Raw genomic sequence first — 19,536 nt, forward strand, 5'->3', positions numbered from 1 at the left:
AACAAAAGAAAAGCATATGCATAAATTAGAGGAAGTGTATTTAAGACTGAAATCTGGATGTACTTTAATACACAAATAGTTGAGTGAATATGAAACAATGACCTAGTTTAAAACGGAAACTTGATAAACCGTTAAGAAGAATCTAGATGACCTCTTGGGCAGTTTAGCAACTAGCTAATCAATCAAGCCTGATGGACTGAACGGTCTCCTATCATTTGTCACACTTCTTAATGTTCTTATTTTAGTTGCATTTTTGCTATGAAATGTACATTGTGAAGCTATTGCATGTATTATAAGTATGTTTGATTGCCTAATTGAAGACAAGAGTGAACATGAATTTCTAGGTCTTTGTGTCATATGGCTGTAAAGCAATTGAAAACTCACCATTAGATCCAGAGTCTTTAGATGTCTCATGTTTTTCTGTAACAAGAAAAGAAAATCACATTGCTTACATAACACATTTTCTCTAGCAACCTTAGTTTGTGTAGTCCTAACTGCAAAACAGATAATGAAATATTGAAAGCATTTTTTGGTGGAAACATTTCTCTAAAGTGCAGAATATATCCCATTTAAGAAGAAAATTGCTGTAGAGACAGTGTAGTGGGAGGATTGATATGGGATGTACATGGTGAAGAGATTAGATGGAGGTTGATGAGAATGTCAAACTGCTGTAGGAAGTATAAGCATCACAGCAAGAGGTCAAGATGGTAAAATGGTTATGGAGTGACTGGCGTCTGGTGATTGGAGGGCTGTAAAAGAGGCAAAGGAGTTTAAGGAGATGGAACACCGTGATGATTTTATAAAATTGATGGAGACAGTGAGATTCATAACAGGTCTGAGGATGGATCAAGGCTGGGAAGCAGTTGAATGAGGAACTGTCAAAAGTGCAAACTAAGTGAACATGTTTCCTCCAGATTTAAACAGCTTGGTTTGATTTAATTGTGAGCTTCACTAACTGATAGTGGAGTTTTTGCCCAAGAATCATTCTTAAAAAGGAAGAAAATCCCACTGAATGCAGTTAATTTTCTTCAGCAAATGTGAAAGATATCGTTTTTAAGACACAGTTATATATTATCAGATGATAATGTTGAAATTATTGAAAAGTGAAAAAGTTAGCTTTATGGACTGAAATGCAAGTAAAGGTGTTTTCACATTCATAGTCTGTTTGCTTTGTCAAGAGATAATTAGTTTGTTTCAGTCTCCAGTTAGTTCACTTATGTTTCACATATCAAACTTTCAAGTGATCCAGTAACAATAAACATCCTATTCATGCTCTTCATTCATTGCACAGAAGCAATTTTTTTCCTGGGAATCTTCTTCAAGATTCAACAAGATGTGCTTGTTCACATTACGTTTGTAATGACTATGTGGCCTGTTTTCTAAGCAGAGCCTGGTGAGCAGAGTGTGTTATCTGGTAACTAGAAGTGACAGAAGTCCAATCGCATTGAGAGGATGCCCCACCAGTGCATGTCACTCTTTAAGATTAGGGGTTTGATCACAGGTCGCTAGGGGCATTCATTTCTCACCAACTCTGTATTTGGTCAGTTTGATCTACCTGATCACAAATGAATTTGTCTTTTTTTTTTTTTTTTTTACATGGTCAACTCCGATTGTGAGAGAGAAAAAGATGCTGTAAGGCTAAAACGTGTGCTAGGATTGATCTGATGGACTTGTACTTGTCCAAGTTGTTTTACGCAAACATTTATGCATGTGTGGATTTATTTTTATACCGAGACTGCCTAATTACCAATAGAAATGTTTCTCATACTGCACAGTATTTTCAACAGTTAAATCAGTTCCATGTCGGATCACATTTATACCACACACAAACTAGTCCAGGCTTTGCTTGGTACTGCATTAAGACCACCATTTCTAGAATGTTCCACTCCAGTAATTTTGGTCTACATTAGATTGCTATTGGTGTATTCACATCCACCTAAGCCAACTGGACTATGGGGACAATTGCTCCAAAGACTGAAATAATGGTTACAAGTGAACAAGGTATGAAAATGACTTAAATGAAAAGAGAACTTTACTTCTGCCTAAAGCAGTTATGCAAAGTCATGCAAGCAGTAATAGCAGATTCAGTTAATGGGTCTGTGAATCTCACTGTCATTTGCAACAAAAATAAAAAAGAAATAAAATATTAAATCAAAAAGAACTTTTAGTTTGCATGTGATGAATTTCAGTTTTCTACCTTTTCGGAGTAGTAAACTCATTTATGGTTATCAGGTGCAGAGAAAAGATTATAAAATGGTACTCTGTCCTGGCCTCAGTACAGATGAACCATGTTTTATATCTATTTTTTTATATTGTATATTGCATTAGAATGAAAGAAATGCAATTAAGAATACAGTGGGACATTTTACTTATGTGAGATATGACATCCCATTCCCTACCAATATAGAGAGAACAAGAAATAAAATTCAATGAGAAGTGATCACTTATTCCAGTGTTTAGCAGGGATGCTGAAGATGCCTACCTAATTCTAAAGATGTCTGTAACATTCCCTGGTATTGTTAATCTATATATATAAAAGTCAATGTTTGTATGTATGTATGTATGTGTGTTCCAGCATCACTTACGAACGGCTGGAGAGATTTTCATGAAACTTGTTGGTACACATGTTTCTCATTGGTCAACTAAAAATACTGTAGTTTGAAATCATCCCTAATCCACTCCCTTCTGGGTAGGGTGGGGGGTGATCTTGCGATCTTGTAAGCATGTTATCATCCATTTGACACTCGGAACGACCACCAGAGGGTGAACTGGAGGCAACTGCGAGCGTTATGTTTGAGCACCACTTGCTTTTGAAATTAAAAATTGGGTTGACATCCCAACTATTTTTGGGACTCATTCTGTCTTTGTGACTCGAGTCATCATATATGTATCTTATATATAAAGCAGACTGTAACAATCTTGCGGTCTTGTATGTATGTTATATTCCAGTTGATGCTCAGAACGTTTCTGGTGTGCTCTGTAAAAGCAACCAACAGTTTTATCATGAAAAATATGTAGTATTATTTGTTTGTCGTTTAATGTTTGTTTTTGTTAACTATATTTTCATCTTGCATTATTCTTATTGTAACAATGTTGTAGTGGTAATGGAATTAAATCAACCTAATAATAGTATTAATTTAATTGACGTTTTTTTTACGTCGTCAAAAATTCTGCATGTAAAAACTTATTACTACACCACAAAACAAAAATTAATCTGTCAAAAAACCTTAAAAAAGTCTTCACTTTTCTCGTCATTTTTACACTACTTTGAATATGTTCCGCAATTATATATTTGATTAAAATTGATAATCTATTATATATAAGATAAGTCAGTCAGTCATTTCCCAATCCGCTAGCCCAACGGGGGTCTGCTGGAGCCAATCCCAGCCAGCACAGGGTGTAAGGCAAGAACAAATCCAGGGCACGGCACCAGCCCACCACAGGACACACACACCAAGCACACACTAGGGACAATTTAGGATCACCAATGCACCTAATCTGCATGTCTTTGGACTGTGGGAGGAAACCGGAGCACCCGGAGGAAACCCACACAGACACAAGAAGAACATGCAAACTCCACACAGGGAGGACCCGGGAAGCGAACCCAGGTCTCCTTACTGCGAGGCATCAGTGCCACCGTGCTGCCCCTATAAGATAAGTAAGCAATTTTATTTTTATCTACCATAAACATCCTATATTTATTTTGTGGATGCAGTGGCTCTCTTTGCAATTTTTGTTTATTCATTAATGAACTAAATGTCATTTGTTTCGCAACATCGTAGCTAACGTGTTGATGTTACAATTTTTTTGTAAAAAAGACATAGGATTTTTTTTTAATACGTTCATAATCAAAAAACATTTAATTAACTTATCAAAATCGAAGGTAAAGTATAACCCAAATATAGCTATGATAGTTAACTTATAATATTTATTTATATAGGTAAAATATTTAACGTTTAACTTATAATATTTATTTATATAGGTAAAATATTTAACGTTTAATTGATTGTAAAACAATTTAAACTGGAAGAGACTAATTGGAGATTCGGTCTTGTATGTCTGTTATCATCCACTTGACGCTCGGAAAGTTTGGACAATCATTGAAAATTGCTGGAATCAATTTGGAAACAGCCTGTTTCTCACATGGCCAACTTTATGTGGCATGTTCAAATACGAAGTCCTGAGAACCTTTATATATTGGCTAAAGACGGAAAAACTAAAAACACTGTATATAACAAGACACTTCAGTAAACAGCATAAGCACATTAGTAAGTCTTCATTGTTTGTTAATTTATTTTTATATTTAAAGATGTGTTATTTTAATTATATTTTTCTCAAACCATTTAAAAAAAAAACAAACTTTATTTTCCTCCCGGGCAACGCCGGGTATTTCATCTAATTTGATTTAAAAGTAAAATTGTGCGTCCTTTCCAACGTTGTTACAATAGGTGGCTTAGGGATCTTCCAGCTAAACAAATTAAGGTGGCATGCTAGCAAAGTAGCCCAAGTAACTACAATAAGTTGTTCATTAATGAAAGAATTCTCATCAGGTATTACATGTAATACTACAAATATTAAAGGGTTGGGAATTAAAGTTAAGTAAAAAATATCTGAATGGTGCATAAAAAGTTTATTCTTGTGAGGTCTCAGCATGGAGATCCCAAAACTTGTGACTCAATTAGGCTAGTACCTGATGAAATCTTTCACAATTGCAGTCCTGATTTGAGTTGCATTTTGATTTAAGATAAATGTGTATGATTTACAATTTTGAACTTGAATTAGAAAATGGGTTCCTAAGTTCATATCCTAGGGTACCACAGAGGTTGCAGGTTTTCATTCCAAACTATTTCACAAATACATTTTCCAGTCTTAATTCTAAATGATCTAATTATTTAATTAGTCGTATTCTTCTCTTATTTTGCATTCTGAAATAGGTGCTAATATTTTTACATGTAAACAAAATTCAGAAATTTTCATTATTTCCTATATCTTTCTATGCTAGCTTTCTTTTATCGTACACTTTTTATTTACTTATTCCTTCCTAGTGAATCCCTTGGGATTAATAAAGTATCTATCTATCTATCTATCTATCTATCTATCTATCTATCTATCTATCTATCTATCTATCTATCTATCTATCTATCTATCTATCTATCTATCTATCTATCTATCTAGTGGTGAGCAGCACAGACACAGCTGCAAATGACATTGAATACTAAAGGGAAGCAGGTACTTCAGAATAAAATTTACTTGTGAGCTAATTAATAAGAAAAGGTTCAAATGACCAGAACATTAAAAAATCCAAAAAAATAAGGGAAAAAACATTAATTAATGCCTCATATACAAATGCCGCATTGCTCTGAAATTTTAGCAACCTTTTTTTTTGTAATTTCTGAATTGAATAAAAGGCAGAGACTGGGAAAGAACAGCTTGTTTAATACAGGGTAAAGGTAAGGGTCCAGACTAGAGCACTTTTCTGAATTAATAATTCTTTGCATTTATATAGCGTTTTTCTCACTACTCAAAGCACTCAGCAATTGTAGTTTAAGGACCTTGCTCAAGGGCCCAACAGCAGAGTCTCTTTTGGCATTTATGGGATTTGAACTGGCAACCTTCCAATTGCCAGTGCAGATCCCTAGCCTCGGAGCCACCACTCCACCTATTAGGAATTGAGTTAGAATTAGGAATAAGAAAAGAAAAAAGGTAGCTAAACTATTAGACTGATGAGACATAAAGGTGACCCACTGATCTGTGAAACTGCTTGTAAAGAAACCCTATAGCCACAGTGGTACTCCAAGACAGAGCTAGAGAACCCCTGAGTTACAACATATTTTGTATAAATTAATTAGTTGTATATTAAAAGTGATTTTAAATTTATTTTCTAAAATTCTGATTGAAAGGCCCTTTTGTTAATACTGCCTCAGATTATCTTACAGATGCTTTCTTAGGAAGAAACTAGTATAGATGGAGATGTTGCCTATATATTCATTCTTGCAGGGTAGTGTAGGATCCACAGCTTATACTGAAGGAAGTTTAATAAAGCTGGCAAGATTTCTTTAAGTAATGCCTCTAAGTTTTTTTCTACCTTTTACGTAGTAAAGAATATATGTTGGCAAAAAGTTATATTTGAGATTTACTTGCTCATAAGATGCAAGCATGTTATCCACACTACAAAAACTCTAAAAATCTCAAAACAAAGCATCTTCCAAATGTTATAAATTGCATGGTTTAAGGATGGTTGGACCACATGATCATCCTGAGAGTAACAACTCAGCCTTAAAAATTTCTGAAAATTGATTTTACTGTTTTAGTAATACCAAAAATCCAGTTTAGTCATATAAAATGACCCTAGTTTTACCCGGCAGATAGGAAATAAAATAACCTTAATAAATCAGGAAAAATCTAGTATCTGTCATTATTATTATTAATGAAGAACTTTATATTAAGGAAAATAGAAACTTATTATTAAATAGATTTTTTTAAGTCATGACTTAAAATGTAAACAGAATGATTAATCTACTGTATACAAGGGTTGTTTGATAAGTATGGTAAAAAAAAGCAAGTTAAACACGTTTTTTTGGAAACAAATTGTAGGAACATCTGTAGCACGTAAACAACGTGTCGTTTCTGACTGAAATTTGGCCTGACGTAGTTTGAAGTGTGACACTTGCTAGCAATGACATCACCAAGTGAATTGTGGCACCATCTCATAGAACTTTATCAAACATATCAGACGGCTCTCGTATATTGATCATACAGTAATTGTGATAGAATTTAAAGGTGCTGCTGCAGATTACAGATGGCTTATATTTTCGAAACTGATTAGAAAGTAAAACATTATAATTACATTTACAATATGCAGCGCTTTTCTAACCAACTCAAAGTGAAATGCACAGACAGCGGGAGAACCACTCAGACCACCACCAAGACAAATATTCCCATAGTTTTGTTCATGTCTCTAGATGAACTTTAACTGTACAAATCAAAAGGACATATGATATACTTACCTTCAGATTTTGATTCTGATGAGCTTTCATCTTTTTCACTGCCTATAAAAAGATGCCATATTACTTACAGTTAGCACTTAATTGTTAAAAATTATAACATGATTTTAAATGTTTATTTTTAGGGATAGTTGAAGAAGCTGTCTTAATTAAACCGTTATACAAAGTGATAAGGCCTGTGATACTAGGATAAGCACTGCTCCCAGTGACTCTGAAATGGAAAAGTGGGTTTAGAACATGGAATGATAAGATGAATAAATTATTAAAATGCTACTTAGCTTACTCTTTGAATCTGAGTCTCTTTGGTGATCTTCATGGCCTGTTGATGGAAAATACAATTTATATGTTATAATCTTCTATAATCGGTAGCGGTGAGTAAATTATGATTCGAGGGACGTCAAACAGTATCCGCACCTTTAAATTTTCACTGCAAATGCTGAAGGTGGGAGGAGTAGTTATTGGGCATTAAAAAGTTGGTATGATGCTGGGAAAATTGCATTGCAAACGAAGGTGACTATGTACAAAAGTGATGTACCTGTAATTTGTTTTTGAAATTCTTAATAGAGTTTAAAAAAAGTGCGGAAACTTTCTGAACATCCCTCGTATTATTACTAACTGTTGAGCTTGCCTTGTGAATCCGATTCTGAAGAACTTTCATCTTCTTTGTCTAAAACAAAAAATATTTTTAAATTATGTTATTTTACAGCCTTATCAAAAGTGATACTAAGCCTGGCAAAGAGTTCCTTTTTTAATTCCAGTCGCAGTTTCTCTAAAGAGATTTCATGAATAGACAGCTTATCTACATACACACATAAACTGCAAAAGCCCTGCACTCTGCATTGTCTCTTGAAATACTTTATCCCCTTATTTAGTTTATTTATTTTGTCTATGCTAACATATCACATGCAACATTTAAATTTCTATTCTAACATATCACATGCAACATTTAAATTTCTATTCTAACATATCACATGCAACATTTAAATTTAAGATGCTATATACTATCACAAATTTTATAGAGTTAAAATAAGATACAATATGGTATGCAATAACACAAAAAAAAACATTTTTTTAAACCTATTAAAAAAATAAACAATACACATAAAAAACTATATATATTGTGAAGATGTGCCAATCTAGCAACAGAATTCCTTTTGCCAGGGCACCACCAAGAGAGCATAGAGCAAGGATAAGTTCAACTATAGATCTTCGGGCCAGAAAGAGAAAAAGAAGTTACAGACACCTTCTGATACCAGCGTGGGAAAACCGAGACAGCCAGGGGGTGGCATTTCCTGTAATCTGTACTGGGTGCCCCATAAGTGCAATAGGCACTGTCACCAGCACAAGTGTGAAAGCAACTGTGTGTAATCATGCAATTTTTCCCTGGGGTTGGGGTACTCAGGTTTGCTCCTGGAGGTCTGCAGTTGCTGCAGGTTTAGGCTATAGCCAGTTTTGAATTAGAACCCATTTGTTAACCACTAAAGCAGTGTGTTTTTCGGCTTAGTTTTAGTTAACTTGTTTGTTACTGTTCAGCAATGAAATGTGTAAAGAAACAAGATTTTCTTTTCACTTCACTGTCTTGCCACCTAGAGGCACTAAAATGCCAAAACCAAAAAAGTTTACATAGAACTTAACTGATGGCTGAAATTTTCTTAACGTTAAGTCAATTTTTATGCCAAGTTCATGTTTTATAAATCTTGACTTTTAACTAAGAAATAGCTTATGCATATTTCCATGCATAAGCACATTTAATACATAAGGCTCCTGGAGTTTTAAGGGCAACTGTCAACTTAAGTGTGCATGGATATTTAGACCCACTAGAGGGAAATGTAGCCCTGTATCACTTCAGCAAAAGGATCCCAGAAGTGAGGCATGGTAGGGCTTCACAACAGAGCTGTAATTGGTCCCTGCATGGAAGGTGAACTTCAATGAGGACTTGACGTGGAATTGCATATGACAATGTGAATCATCTTATCTCACCGATAAAGTATGGTAAAAAAAAATTTAAAAAGCAAGTTAAACACGTTTTTTTGGAAATAATTGTAGACACATCCGTAGAACGTAAACAATGTGTTGTTTCTGGTTGAAATTTGGCCTGGCCTAGTTTGAAGAGTGACACTTGCTAGCAATGACATCACCAAATGAATTGTGGCACCATCTCATAGAACTTTCATATCAGACGACCAATGTATATTGATCATAAGAAAATACAGTAATTGTGATAGAATTTAAAGGTGCTGCTGCATATTTTAGATGGCTTATATTTTTTAAACTGATTAGAAAGTAAAACATCCATTTTCCAACCCGCTGAATCCGAACACAGGGTCACGGGGGTCTGCTGGAGCCAATCCCAGCCAACACAGGGCACAAGGCAGGAACCAATCCCACGCAGGGTGCCAACCCACCACAGAAAGTAAAACATAATAGTTACATTTATAATATGCAGCGCTTTTCTTACCAACTCAAAGTGAAATGCACATACAGCAGGGGAACCACTCAGACCACCACCAAGGCAAATATTCCCCGTAGTTTTGTTCATGTCTAGATGAACTTTAACTGTACAAATCAAAAGGACATATGATATACTTACCTTCAGATTTTGATTCTGATGAGCTTTCATCTTTTTCACTGCCTATAAAAAGATGCCATATTACTTACAGTTAGCACTCAATTGTTAAAATTATAACATGATTTTAAATGTTTATTTTTAGGGAAAGTTGAAGAAGCTGTCTTAATTAAACCGTTATACAAAAGTGGTAAGGCCTGTGATACCAGGAGAAGCACTGCTCCCATTGACTCTGAAATGGAAAAGTGGGTTTAGTACATGGAATGATAAGATGAATAAATTATTAAAATGCTGCTTAGCTTACTCTTTGAATCTGAGTCTCTTTGGTTATCTTCATTGCCTGTTGATGGAAAATACAATTTATATGTTGTAATCTTCTATAATCAGTAGTGGTGAGTAAATTATGATACAATGGACATCAAAAAGTATCCGCACTTTTATATTTTCATTGGAAACGCTGAAGGTGGGAGGAGTAGTAATTGGGCATTAAAAAGATGGTATGATGCTGAGAAAATTACATTGTAAACGAAGGTGACTATGTACAAAAATTATGTCATTTGTTTTTGAAATTCTTAATAGAGTTTTAAAAAAGTGTGGAAACTTTCTGAATGTCCCTCGTATTATTACTAACTGTTGAGCTTGCCTTGTGAATTTGATTCTGAAGAACTGTCGTCTTCTTTGTCTAAAACAAAAAATATTTTTAAATGATGTAATTTTACAGGATTATCATAAGTGATACTAAGCCTGGCAAAGAGTACCTTTTTTAATTCCAGTCACAGTTTCTCTAAAGAGATTTCATGAATAGACAACTTATCTACATACACACATAAACTGCAAAAGCCCTGCACTCTGCATTGTCTCTTGAAATACTTTATCCCCTTATTTAGCTTATTTATTTTATCTATTCTAACATATCACATCCATCCATCCATCCATTATCCAACCTGCTATATCCTAACTACAGGGTCATGGAGATCTGCTGGAGCCAATCCCAGCCAACACAGGGCGCAAGGCAGGAAACAAACCCCGGGCAGGGCGCCAGCCCACCACAGTACATATCACATGCAACACTTAAATTTAAGATGCTATACACTATCACAAATTTTATAGAGTTCAAATAAGATACAAAATGGTATGCAGTGACACAAAAAAAAAAAATTTTTGTTAAAAAAATAAACAACACATAAAAATTATATATATTGTAAAGATGTGCCAATCTAGCAACAGTATTCCTTTTGCCAGGGCACCACCAAGAGAGCATAGAGCAAGGATAAGTTCAACTATAGATCTTCGGGCCAGAAAGAGAAAAAGAAGTTACTGACACCAGCGTGGGAAAACCGAGACAGCCAGGGGGTGGCATTTCCTGTAATCTGTACTGGGTGCCCCATAAGTGCAATAGGTGCTGCCACCAGCACAAGTGTGAAAGCAACTGTGTGTAATCATGCAATTTTTCCCTGGGGTTGGGGTACTCTGCTCTGCTCCTGGAGGTCTGCACTTGCTGCAGGTTTAGGCTATAGCCAATTTTTAATTAGAACCCGTTTGTTAACTACTAAAGCAATGTGTTTTTGGGCTTAGTTTTAGTTAACTTGTTTGTTACAATTCAGCAATGAAATGTGCAAAGAAACAAAATTTTCTTTTCACTTCACTGTCCTGCCACCTGGAGGCACTAAAATGCCAACACCAAAAAAGTCCACATAGAACTTAACTGATGGTTGAAAATTTCCTTAACATTAAATCAATCAAAGTTCATGTTTTATAAATCTTGACTTTTAACTAAGAAATAGCTTACACATATTTCCATGCAATAGCACATTTAATACATAAGGCTCCTGGAGTTTTAAGGGCAACTGTCAACTTAAGTGTGCATGGATATTTAGACCCACTAGAGGGAAATGTAGCCCTGTATCACTTCAGCAAAAGGATCCCAGAAGTGAGGCTTGGTAGGGCTTCACAACAGAGCTGTAATTGGTCCCTGCATGGAAGGTGAACTTCAATGAGGACTTGACATGGAATTGCACATGAAAATGTGAATCATCTTATCTCACCTATAAAAGATGGTGGTGCACAGCTTTTGACATACAAGTGTTGTAAATGTTTTAAAACCAAACCTTAATTCATGGCATTAGTCAGCGACTTTCATTACCGAGTTAGAATAAGGACTTCAGCAAAGGTTACTTGACTTCATTTTGATTTAGTGTTGTGTCTCTAGCGTAAGGTTCAAACATTTTAGTTTATTCAACTTGGGCAACTAATTTGAGCAAAAACACCACCCTTTCCCTTTATGTCTCTACATCTCCTTGTTATTTTCTGAGGCTCTCAAAATTATACAGAACTACTGTCTATTCTAAGTTGGTCTTGGTATCACTACTGTACTTTTCTTTTCTTGAGTTTCTTCTTAATTAAGGTGCCATTTGTGTTAATTCTTGGCCTTCTCAAGGATAGTCTGTCATGACTGATGATGAGAAACAGCCAAGGGACAAGGTCAGTGATTGAACTGGGAAAAGGAGAGCACCAAGAGAATACTCAAAAAACAGTATGACAAAATTAAAACCAAACTATTCTTCAAAAATTGTTGTCAAAAATCTATGTTCTTTGTCCCTAGTGTTTGTCTGTCTTTCTTAAGATTTCAAAAACTTGTTGAGAAAGTATCTCTGATACAAAATTAGGATACATATGGCAGCGTCTTGCTATCTTGTATAGCAATGACACACAGGTCCACAGATAGATAGATAGATAGATAGATAGATAGATAGATAGATAGATAGATAGATAGATAGATAGATAGATAGATAGATAGATAGATAGATAGATAGATAGATAGATAGATAGATAGATAGATAGATAGATAGATAGATGATGACATAGTAACAACAGGACTCTGTTACCAACAACAGTATGGCCACCGCAGTGTAAGAAAACCATAAGTGACGTCTTTGTCTTTGGCAACACTTCATAACAATATACAGTATTCTTGGCAACCAACCATTACCATCTTTAATAATGACATACCCTTTGATTTTGATTCCGAGGAGTTATCTTCTTCAGTATCTATGGTACAAGCAATATTTTTGGTTTAATGTACAGTAGGTTTTGTAAATTGAGGCATTCATTATTTATAACCTTTTCTTACCGCTGGAATCAGAGTGGCTGTCATCTTTTTCATGATCTATAATGACAGAAGAAACATGTTGAAAAGAATTAGGTAGACATTTATTGCATTAATAGTATTTTCTATGCCTACAATATAAGCTGAATTTTAATTTAGAGAATAGTTTACCCAAAGTTTCAAATTTCATAAATTTCTTTCTTTGAGAAAGATCAACATGCAAGAGGAAAATTTACAGTTCAGTGCAATTGTATAGTTTTTCCCTTGCACAGCTTCCAGAATAAAACCATTCACTCTTCTTCCAGTAATATTCACTAGGCCTGCACATGTGCCTAAGGTTAGTGTGAAGAGTTCCCTTTTATATTGAACAGGTCAAACAACTCGCAAGTGAGCAATTGCTTTATTCATCTAAGATATCATACATTTTAATTGCATTTTCTGGTTGTTCCTTGTGGAACACTTTATGAGACATATTTTAGCACAGGCTTTTCCACAAAGTCCTTCTCCACATACCTTGGTACCTTTAGATGATACTAATCTTGGCACATTTTCAGAGCTCTCCCTGCCATGCTTGGAGATGGATATAGAGTCCTCTTAGGAATTTGGATGGAGAGCAGAAACATTCTAATTGCTGCCACACTCAGACCATTGAATTGTGGCTTTACATTCTCTGGCAAAGTCATCTTTGAAGCACAACAAAAGTCAACTTCTCTGGAAGATGGAATGACAGTTTTGCCACTAAAGGGTTAACACCATGAGCAGTATCTGAATAACAGAGACCTGGTAAATGTGGATCTGTTTCAGCAATTTCAAGTTTAAGTAGAAGGTCACTAGTTCCAAAAGCTTCTAGTCATCTTTGTTGAACAGTTGAATAAGGAAAGTGCAATGACTTCAGAGCTTCCATACATTTGGCTTAGTCTGTCCCAGACAAGGGTGAGGCCTGTGAATGGATTGTCATCGTGGATGTTTTTAAGTCTTTTGGCAAATTCTGCCAATTGGGGCCCAAACCATCTCACCAGAAGATCTAGTTTTTCCATGGGTGGGATGTCTAAGTCTTGGATTGTGGTCTTAAATGTGGATCTCCATCTCCTGTAGATTTTCTGGGCAGTTGTTAAATCTCATGAGACCAGTATTGATGAGTTTTGAGCAGATTATGTACCTTGCAAAATCGGCCCTTTCAGTTTTCATGCCCACAGGTGTTCCTTGGACGTTTCTGTAGCTAATGGCATCTGGTGGACCATGCTTGGGTACTAGTGGCGTAAACAGAGTTGCAGATGGATTCAGCTCTGGTTGCCTGATACCTGGGTGTCTTATGACATGACTCACTCAAGAAAACTGAGTCTCTGGAAGCATATGGCAGTCCCTGGGAGGTTTAACAAAGTTCTGATGATTTGCATCCAGGAAAGGTCTTGGCAATGCATGAGTAGGTGGTTTGGATTTTGGAGACTTGTGGGGATTCATAACACTTACAATGGGGGGCACATTAGAGTGGTGTTTGCCATTAGGTTATATGCTGGGACATTGTGTGTAAAGCCTTCAACAGTGGGCTTAAAGGCATTGTCAGTATTCTGATCTAAGACTAACTGCAAATTACGTTTTGTAGGATCTTCTGAGACGGTCAAGCTGAGGAGATGTTTGACTTCTTCTTCTTCTACAGCTTGTTCCAAAATAATCAATTTAGCCAAAGCTGCTGCTTCCTCTCATTGCTTTTGAAGGGCCTGTAACTGTGCCTCTGCTTGCATGTGGGCTAGAACCTTCTTAATGTAGGAAGTCTGAATCTTAGCTGCCTCTGCTTCTGAAAGGGCCAAAACCAGGTAGCTGCTTAAGTCTGGGAGTTTGATCGTAGCGATCTAAATGATTTTCTAGAATGTCTAGATGAGACAGAATAGCAGGATGTGGTATCATGCAACTGCCTTATTCTTTTTTTGACCTTCACTTGACTTCAAGAAATGTGAAATGCCTTTGCTGAACAAGGAGAGTAATGCTATTTAACTCCAGTAATGCTTCTTCCATGTTAATGTTTAACAGAAAGTCAGAATACTTCTCAAAATGTCTTTTATATTTCTCATAGGCATGTTTAAGTCTTGCAAACAAGTCCTTTAATTGCTCTGGACTGTCACTGGCAACATCAGCAATGGCAATGCAATGAATATTGCTCCATAAATCTAAACGTTTGTTAGACATTTCTGTACTTTGACTTTCAAAACATTGTCTGATCTTTAAAGATGGCTTAACTGTGTGTTTGTGCTGGGCAGATAGTTCACCCTCTGTTACATTGTCATCTTGAGGTGAGAATAAGTCACCTTTTGATTCCTGGGACAGTTTCCCTATGGCAAACTGTTTTAATATTTAATTTCTTTAATTTGATAACTGCTATCAAAACATTGATATCATGAGTTTTAAATTTGTTATCAGCACTTAGAAATTTGATATCAGGCATATAAAATTTGATATCAAGCTTTTGGAATTTGATATCAGGTTTTTAAAATTTGTTATTCCAGTTTTGAAATTTAAGAGCTTAAATGCTAATATTTATGCATTTTAAACTTACATCATATTTTGTCATTTTGATATCATGTTTAATGAAATTTGATATTACGCTTCTAAAATTTGTGATGAGCTTTTGAAATTTGATATGAAATTGGAGGATGTTGATATCAAATTTCAAAAATGTGATGTCAAATTTTATAAGCCTGATATATTTCATAAAAAGGATTAAATGTTAAAACGGCCTACCATAATATATTAGCATTTAGGCTCTCTTTTTTGAAATAAAGTTTCAAAAGCACAATATCAAATTTAAAAAACTTAATATCAAATTTCAAATGCTCGATTTCAAATTTTAAACCAATGATATCACGGTTTTAACTGCTGATATCAAGGACAATGGATTAAAAGTTAAAACGGCCTGCCATAGATTTCTGATGAGACATACTGCAGTGAGATGCGTGGCGTGAGTTTCAGCTGGGCAGGGCTGAGCTGAGAGTGAGCACATAGTGGTCACGGAAAGTTTAGCAAAACAGCGGTGCAACAGCATCTGTGCAGGAGAAAGTTCCAACTCCTTTGCTGCACAGTGAGTCAATACACAATGAACTTTGCAGAGAGCCTTTTAACTGTGTTTGAACTTGAAAGTAAAATTCCCAAGTAAACTGGACAAAGACAAAGTTCACGAAATAAGCTGTAATCCCCCCATTTTGAGTTGTCATTGACTGGCCGCGTTTAAAGAGAGCAGTGTTTTATGCATAACGTAGGGCATATATATATATATAGAGACAGAGAGAGTTTGTTTTCTCGGAGGTGGAGCCCTTACCTCGACTCCACCTCTCACTTCCAGACAGACATAGATGTTTATATATAAAATATATATATGTATATGTATTGGCAGCTGAATATTATAATATGGTTTAAGCATTCCTAAAATTATAATAAACACCTAACCATTCTTTAGCGTTTAATGGACATCTCCATCCACACATTAACTTTCTGAATCTGATTTTCTAATGCATGTTTGCACAGAGCCAGAATGTATCCTGACAGGAATGAGGAAAAGGCAGGAATCAACCCTAGATATATGCCAGCCCTGTTTTGGGTATATTCAAGAGCACAGTAACCTCTCATTGGCACAATTTTTGTTACTACAAGTCTTTGAATTGTGATAGCACTCAAAAATAACCAAGATGAAACCTGAAAAAACAATCAAACATTACAGACAGTCTCTGGAATCTAAGTAGGGTCCAGTTACTTATATACGGCAGCAGTACCTACTAAGAATAAAATTATTCTGACCAGGGAATGTGCACTGGAAATATTTAAGAATAGCTGCATGGCAATGTATTTGACTACAGATATCTTCTTTGATTTTAAATTTGTTTGCTTGTATTCTTTAATTCGCTCCAGCTTCTGCACCCTTGAATTTAATTAAGTGAGTCTGAAAATAGATGGATGGATATTTTTTATTTAACAAATGATTAATATTGTTAATTTTCTTGTAAAAAGTCATGTGAATATTTTCAAGATGTTCCCCATAGCCTAAACAGCGTGGAAGCTTATTTAGGAGCTCAGAGGCTGACTGGTACCCCAAGTGTTCCATCCAACAATTTTCTAACCTTCTTATCCAGGCATGGGAGCTGGTGTTTATTCCACCAGCACAGGGTACAAAGCATGTGCAAAACTAGAATGAAGTATCAATCCATTACACAGAATCCTCAAATAAATAAAATAAGTGAAAATCAATAAAAATGTCTCAGTGAAAGAAGGCCAAAATCACAATATGTCACATTGATGATTGTTACAATTTAATACGTGTTTCCCAAGAAAATATGAAGGAAATGGACAAAAGTGAAATCAAATTACCTTCAGAATTGTCAGATTTGTCTTCATCTTCTTCATCTTCAATTAACAAAATAAAATATGATTAGATCTACCATTTTCTTGATTGGGAAATTCTAAATATAATTTCAAAAATGTCATACTTAACAGGCACTAGAACAGGAGTTCTCCTGCTGCCAATGCTACTGTCTGTTTTGTCAAGATTGCACTATTATAAAAGCAAATAAACAACAGAGTAAAGAACCATTGAAAGGAGGTAATTGAAGGAAGTCTTTACATGAAATAAAGGTTTCTGTTATTCAGTGACTTCTGCTTTACAGCTGCTGGATATATTCATTTATGAAATTTATAAAAGTTTAGCAGATGAGAGTAAAGAGGAAGATACAGCTCAGACAAACTTCTATCAGCAGAAGGTGATGCAGTTTTCTTCTTCTACGCACTGCACTCAATATAACAAAGTAAACTTTCCCTTTTCTCTGTATTATAAATCCTGTTATGCAAATTGGTATTGAGGAGATCAAATGGAGAAACACAGGAGAGGGGAAACAAATCTAAGAATGCCCCTGAGTTACTGCCAACACTTCAAGCAATGCAAAAAATGGGCTGCCTGGAAAGACTAAATATCCTACAATACCGGATTGTATGGTGTTCACTCATTATTTTTCTTTTCTTTATGGCATTATCTGTTTGAATAATGCATAAGGGTATAAATTTCTCTCCTGCTTGAGCTTGTAATCCACCAAATTGCCTGGGGTTACAGATGCAAACGAAAGGGGAAAGTATTGAACTACAACAACAGTCAACCCTGACAGTGTTATACGTGTATTGGATTGGTATCATTCTATACAGGTCTACATAATTAAATAATATAAAAGGGAATGGTGGTCACCCTAGGACCCCACCATCACAAACCACGAAGATATTGGAAGAAGCAAAAAATAGAGAGAATAAATGATTGAAGGTATGAGTAAGTAGGTGGAAAGAGCTCTAGAAATTGTGGGGCTTAACAGAATTTTTACCAGACATCTCAAACATCAGAAAATATTGCTTCATAACTGAACACGCCATGTACTTTTCTTTGGATTCATGAAACAATTTTCAAACTTGTAATAAAGATAAAATATACTGTACTCCATAATATCCTTATTTGCTACTGGAAATCAGCTTATTTTTTCACCAAACATGCAGCTACTGTAGTAGGAAAATCATGTCAAATTGATCCGCAGCTTTATGTATTTTTGATCTACAGTGATCCCTCGCTATATCGCGCTTCGTCTTTCGCGGCTTCACTCCATCGCGGATTTTAAATGTAAGCATATGTGAATATATATCGCGGATTTTTCACTGCTTCGCAGATGTCTGCGGTCTACAGTACATGTGCTTCCTCAGTTGATTTGCCCATTTGAATTCAAACAAGGGACGCATTTGAATTCAAACAAGGGACGCTATTGGCGGATGGCTGAGAAGCTACCCAATCAGAGCATGCGGTTAAGCTCCTGGGTGCTGTGCTAACTGTCAAGCGTCTCGTGACCATTCTACGAATGGCAAAAGATCTCCAGACATCAGTTGAAGAATGGGACCCGCAAATGATTCATTCTTTGCAATTTAAAAATGCTCTTGAAGGCGCCACGGAAGTGTATAGGAACCTCTTTACACAAATGAAAAAGCAGCGCCAGCAACTGCCCATCACAAGGTTCCTTACACGCAAAACACTGCCTAGTACGCCTTCAGTGGAAGAAGAAGAAGACGACGGCGGTGCTACACAGTTGCCTGAAGAGGCTCCTTTAGAACAGCTGTGTCAGTGCAGTAAATGTCATCGTTATCTGACAAGTTGGTGAGTACCCAAAACTATTTTTCTACGTACTTAGTACATGTATGTACGTTTATTGCAACTGTGCACATATTTTATACAATTTTTTCCTTGCATTGTTGGCATTTATTGCCGGTGGCCTGTCTATCGTAATGGTTGTAACAAATGTGATATCAGAGACGCTCTACAGTATCTTTAAAATAACATTTTGGTTTTATGTACAGCATTTACATGTTATAGATTTTTCACGTATTTTTATATTACCTACTCAATTACAATATGTTTAAAACTGTATTACGTATTAAATAAAACTCCTCAATGATATACGATACGTATGTTTGTGAGTAGTATATAAACTGTTTACATACATAATTTCAATGAATCTTACCTAATAACTAAGAGAATATAAAGGGTTTATGCTGTATAACTGTATGGTGAATATTTATAAACCATGTGGGAGAGTTTATAAGGACTTAAAATATATAAAAATAACCATATAAACATATGGTTTCTACTTCGCGGATTTTCTTATTTCGCGGGTGGCTCTGGAACGCAACCCCCGCGATGGAGGAGGGATTACTGTATTCCATTTTATGGGATACTCTGCCCAAAGATGATGGACAGCCAATAACAACAAGAAGCTCACTTTCATTGGACAGTTAATTTTCAAATAAGTCTTTCCATGTGGCTCTTACCTATGGCATGTGAAGTTTAACATGTA

The 19,536-nt window shown here is 35.6% G+C and overlaps 1 protein-coding gene across 1 annotated transcript in view; it reads right to left on the reverse strand.

The window, feature by feature from the left end:
• The window catches only part of stm (starmaker), a 55,549-nt gene that overhangs the window by 12,620 nt on the left and 23,393 nt on the right, over window positions 1-19,536 (reverse strand). Inside the window, exons 13-22 of the mRNA XM_028818109.2 lie at window positions 17,030-17,065; window positions 12,701-12,736; window positions 12,580-12,618; window positions 10,214-10,252; window positions 9,875-9,910; window positions 9,595-9,636; window positions 7,633-7,671; window positions 7,288-7,323; window positions 7,008-7,049; window positions 385-420 (exon numbers count right to left, since the gene is read on the reverse strand). Of these exons, the coding sequence (XP_028673942.2) occupies window positions 385-420; window positions 7,008-7,049; window positions 7,288-7,323; window positions 7,633-7,671; window positions 9,595-9,636; window positions 9,875-9,910; window positions 10,214-10,252; window positions 12,580-12,618; window positions 12,701-12,736; window positions 17,030-17,065 (381 nt within the window). The remainder of the gene's footprint in view (window positions 1-384; window positions 421-7,007; window positions 7,050-7,287; window positions 7,324-7,632; window positions 7,672-9,594; window positions 9,637-9,874; window positions 9,911-10,213; window positions 10,253-12,579; window positions 12,619-12,700; window positions 12,737-17,029; window positions 17,066-19,536) is intronic.

The sequence above is a fragment of the Erpetoichthys calabaricus genome, chromosome 13, assembly GCF_900747795.2.
Source record: "Erpetoichthys calabaricus chromosome 13, fErpCal1.3, whole genome shotgun sequence".
NCBI classification, from domain to species: domain Eukaryota; kingdom Metazoa; phylum Chordata; class Cladistia; order Polypteriformes; family Polypteridae; genus Erpetoichthys; species Erpetoichthys calabaricus.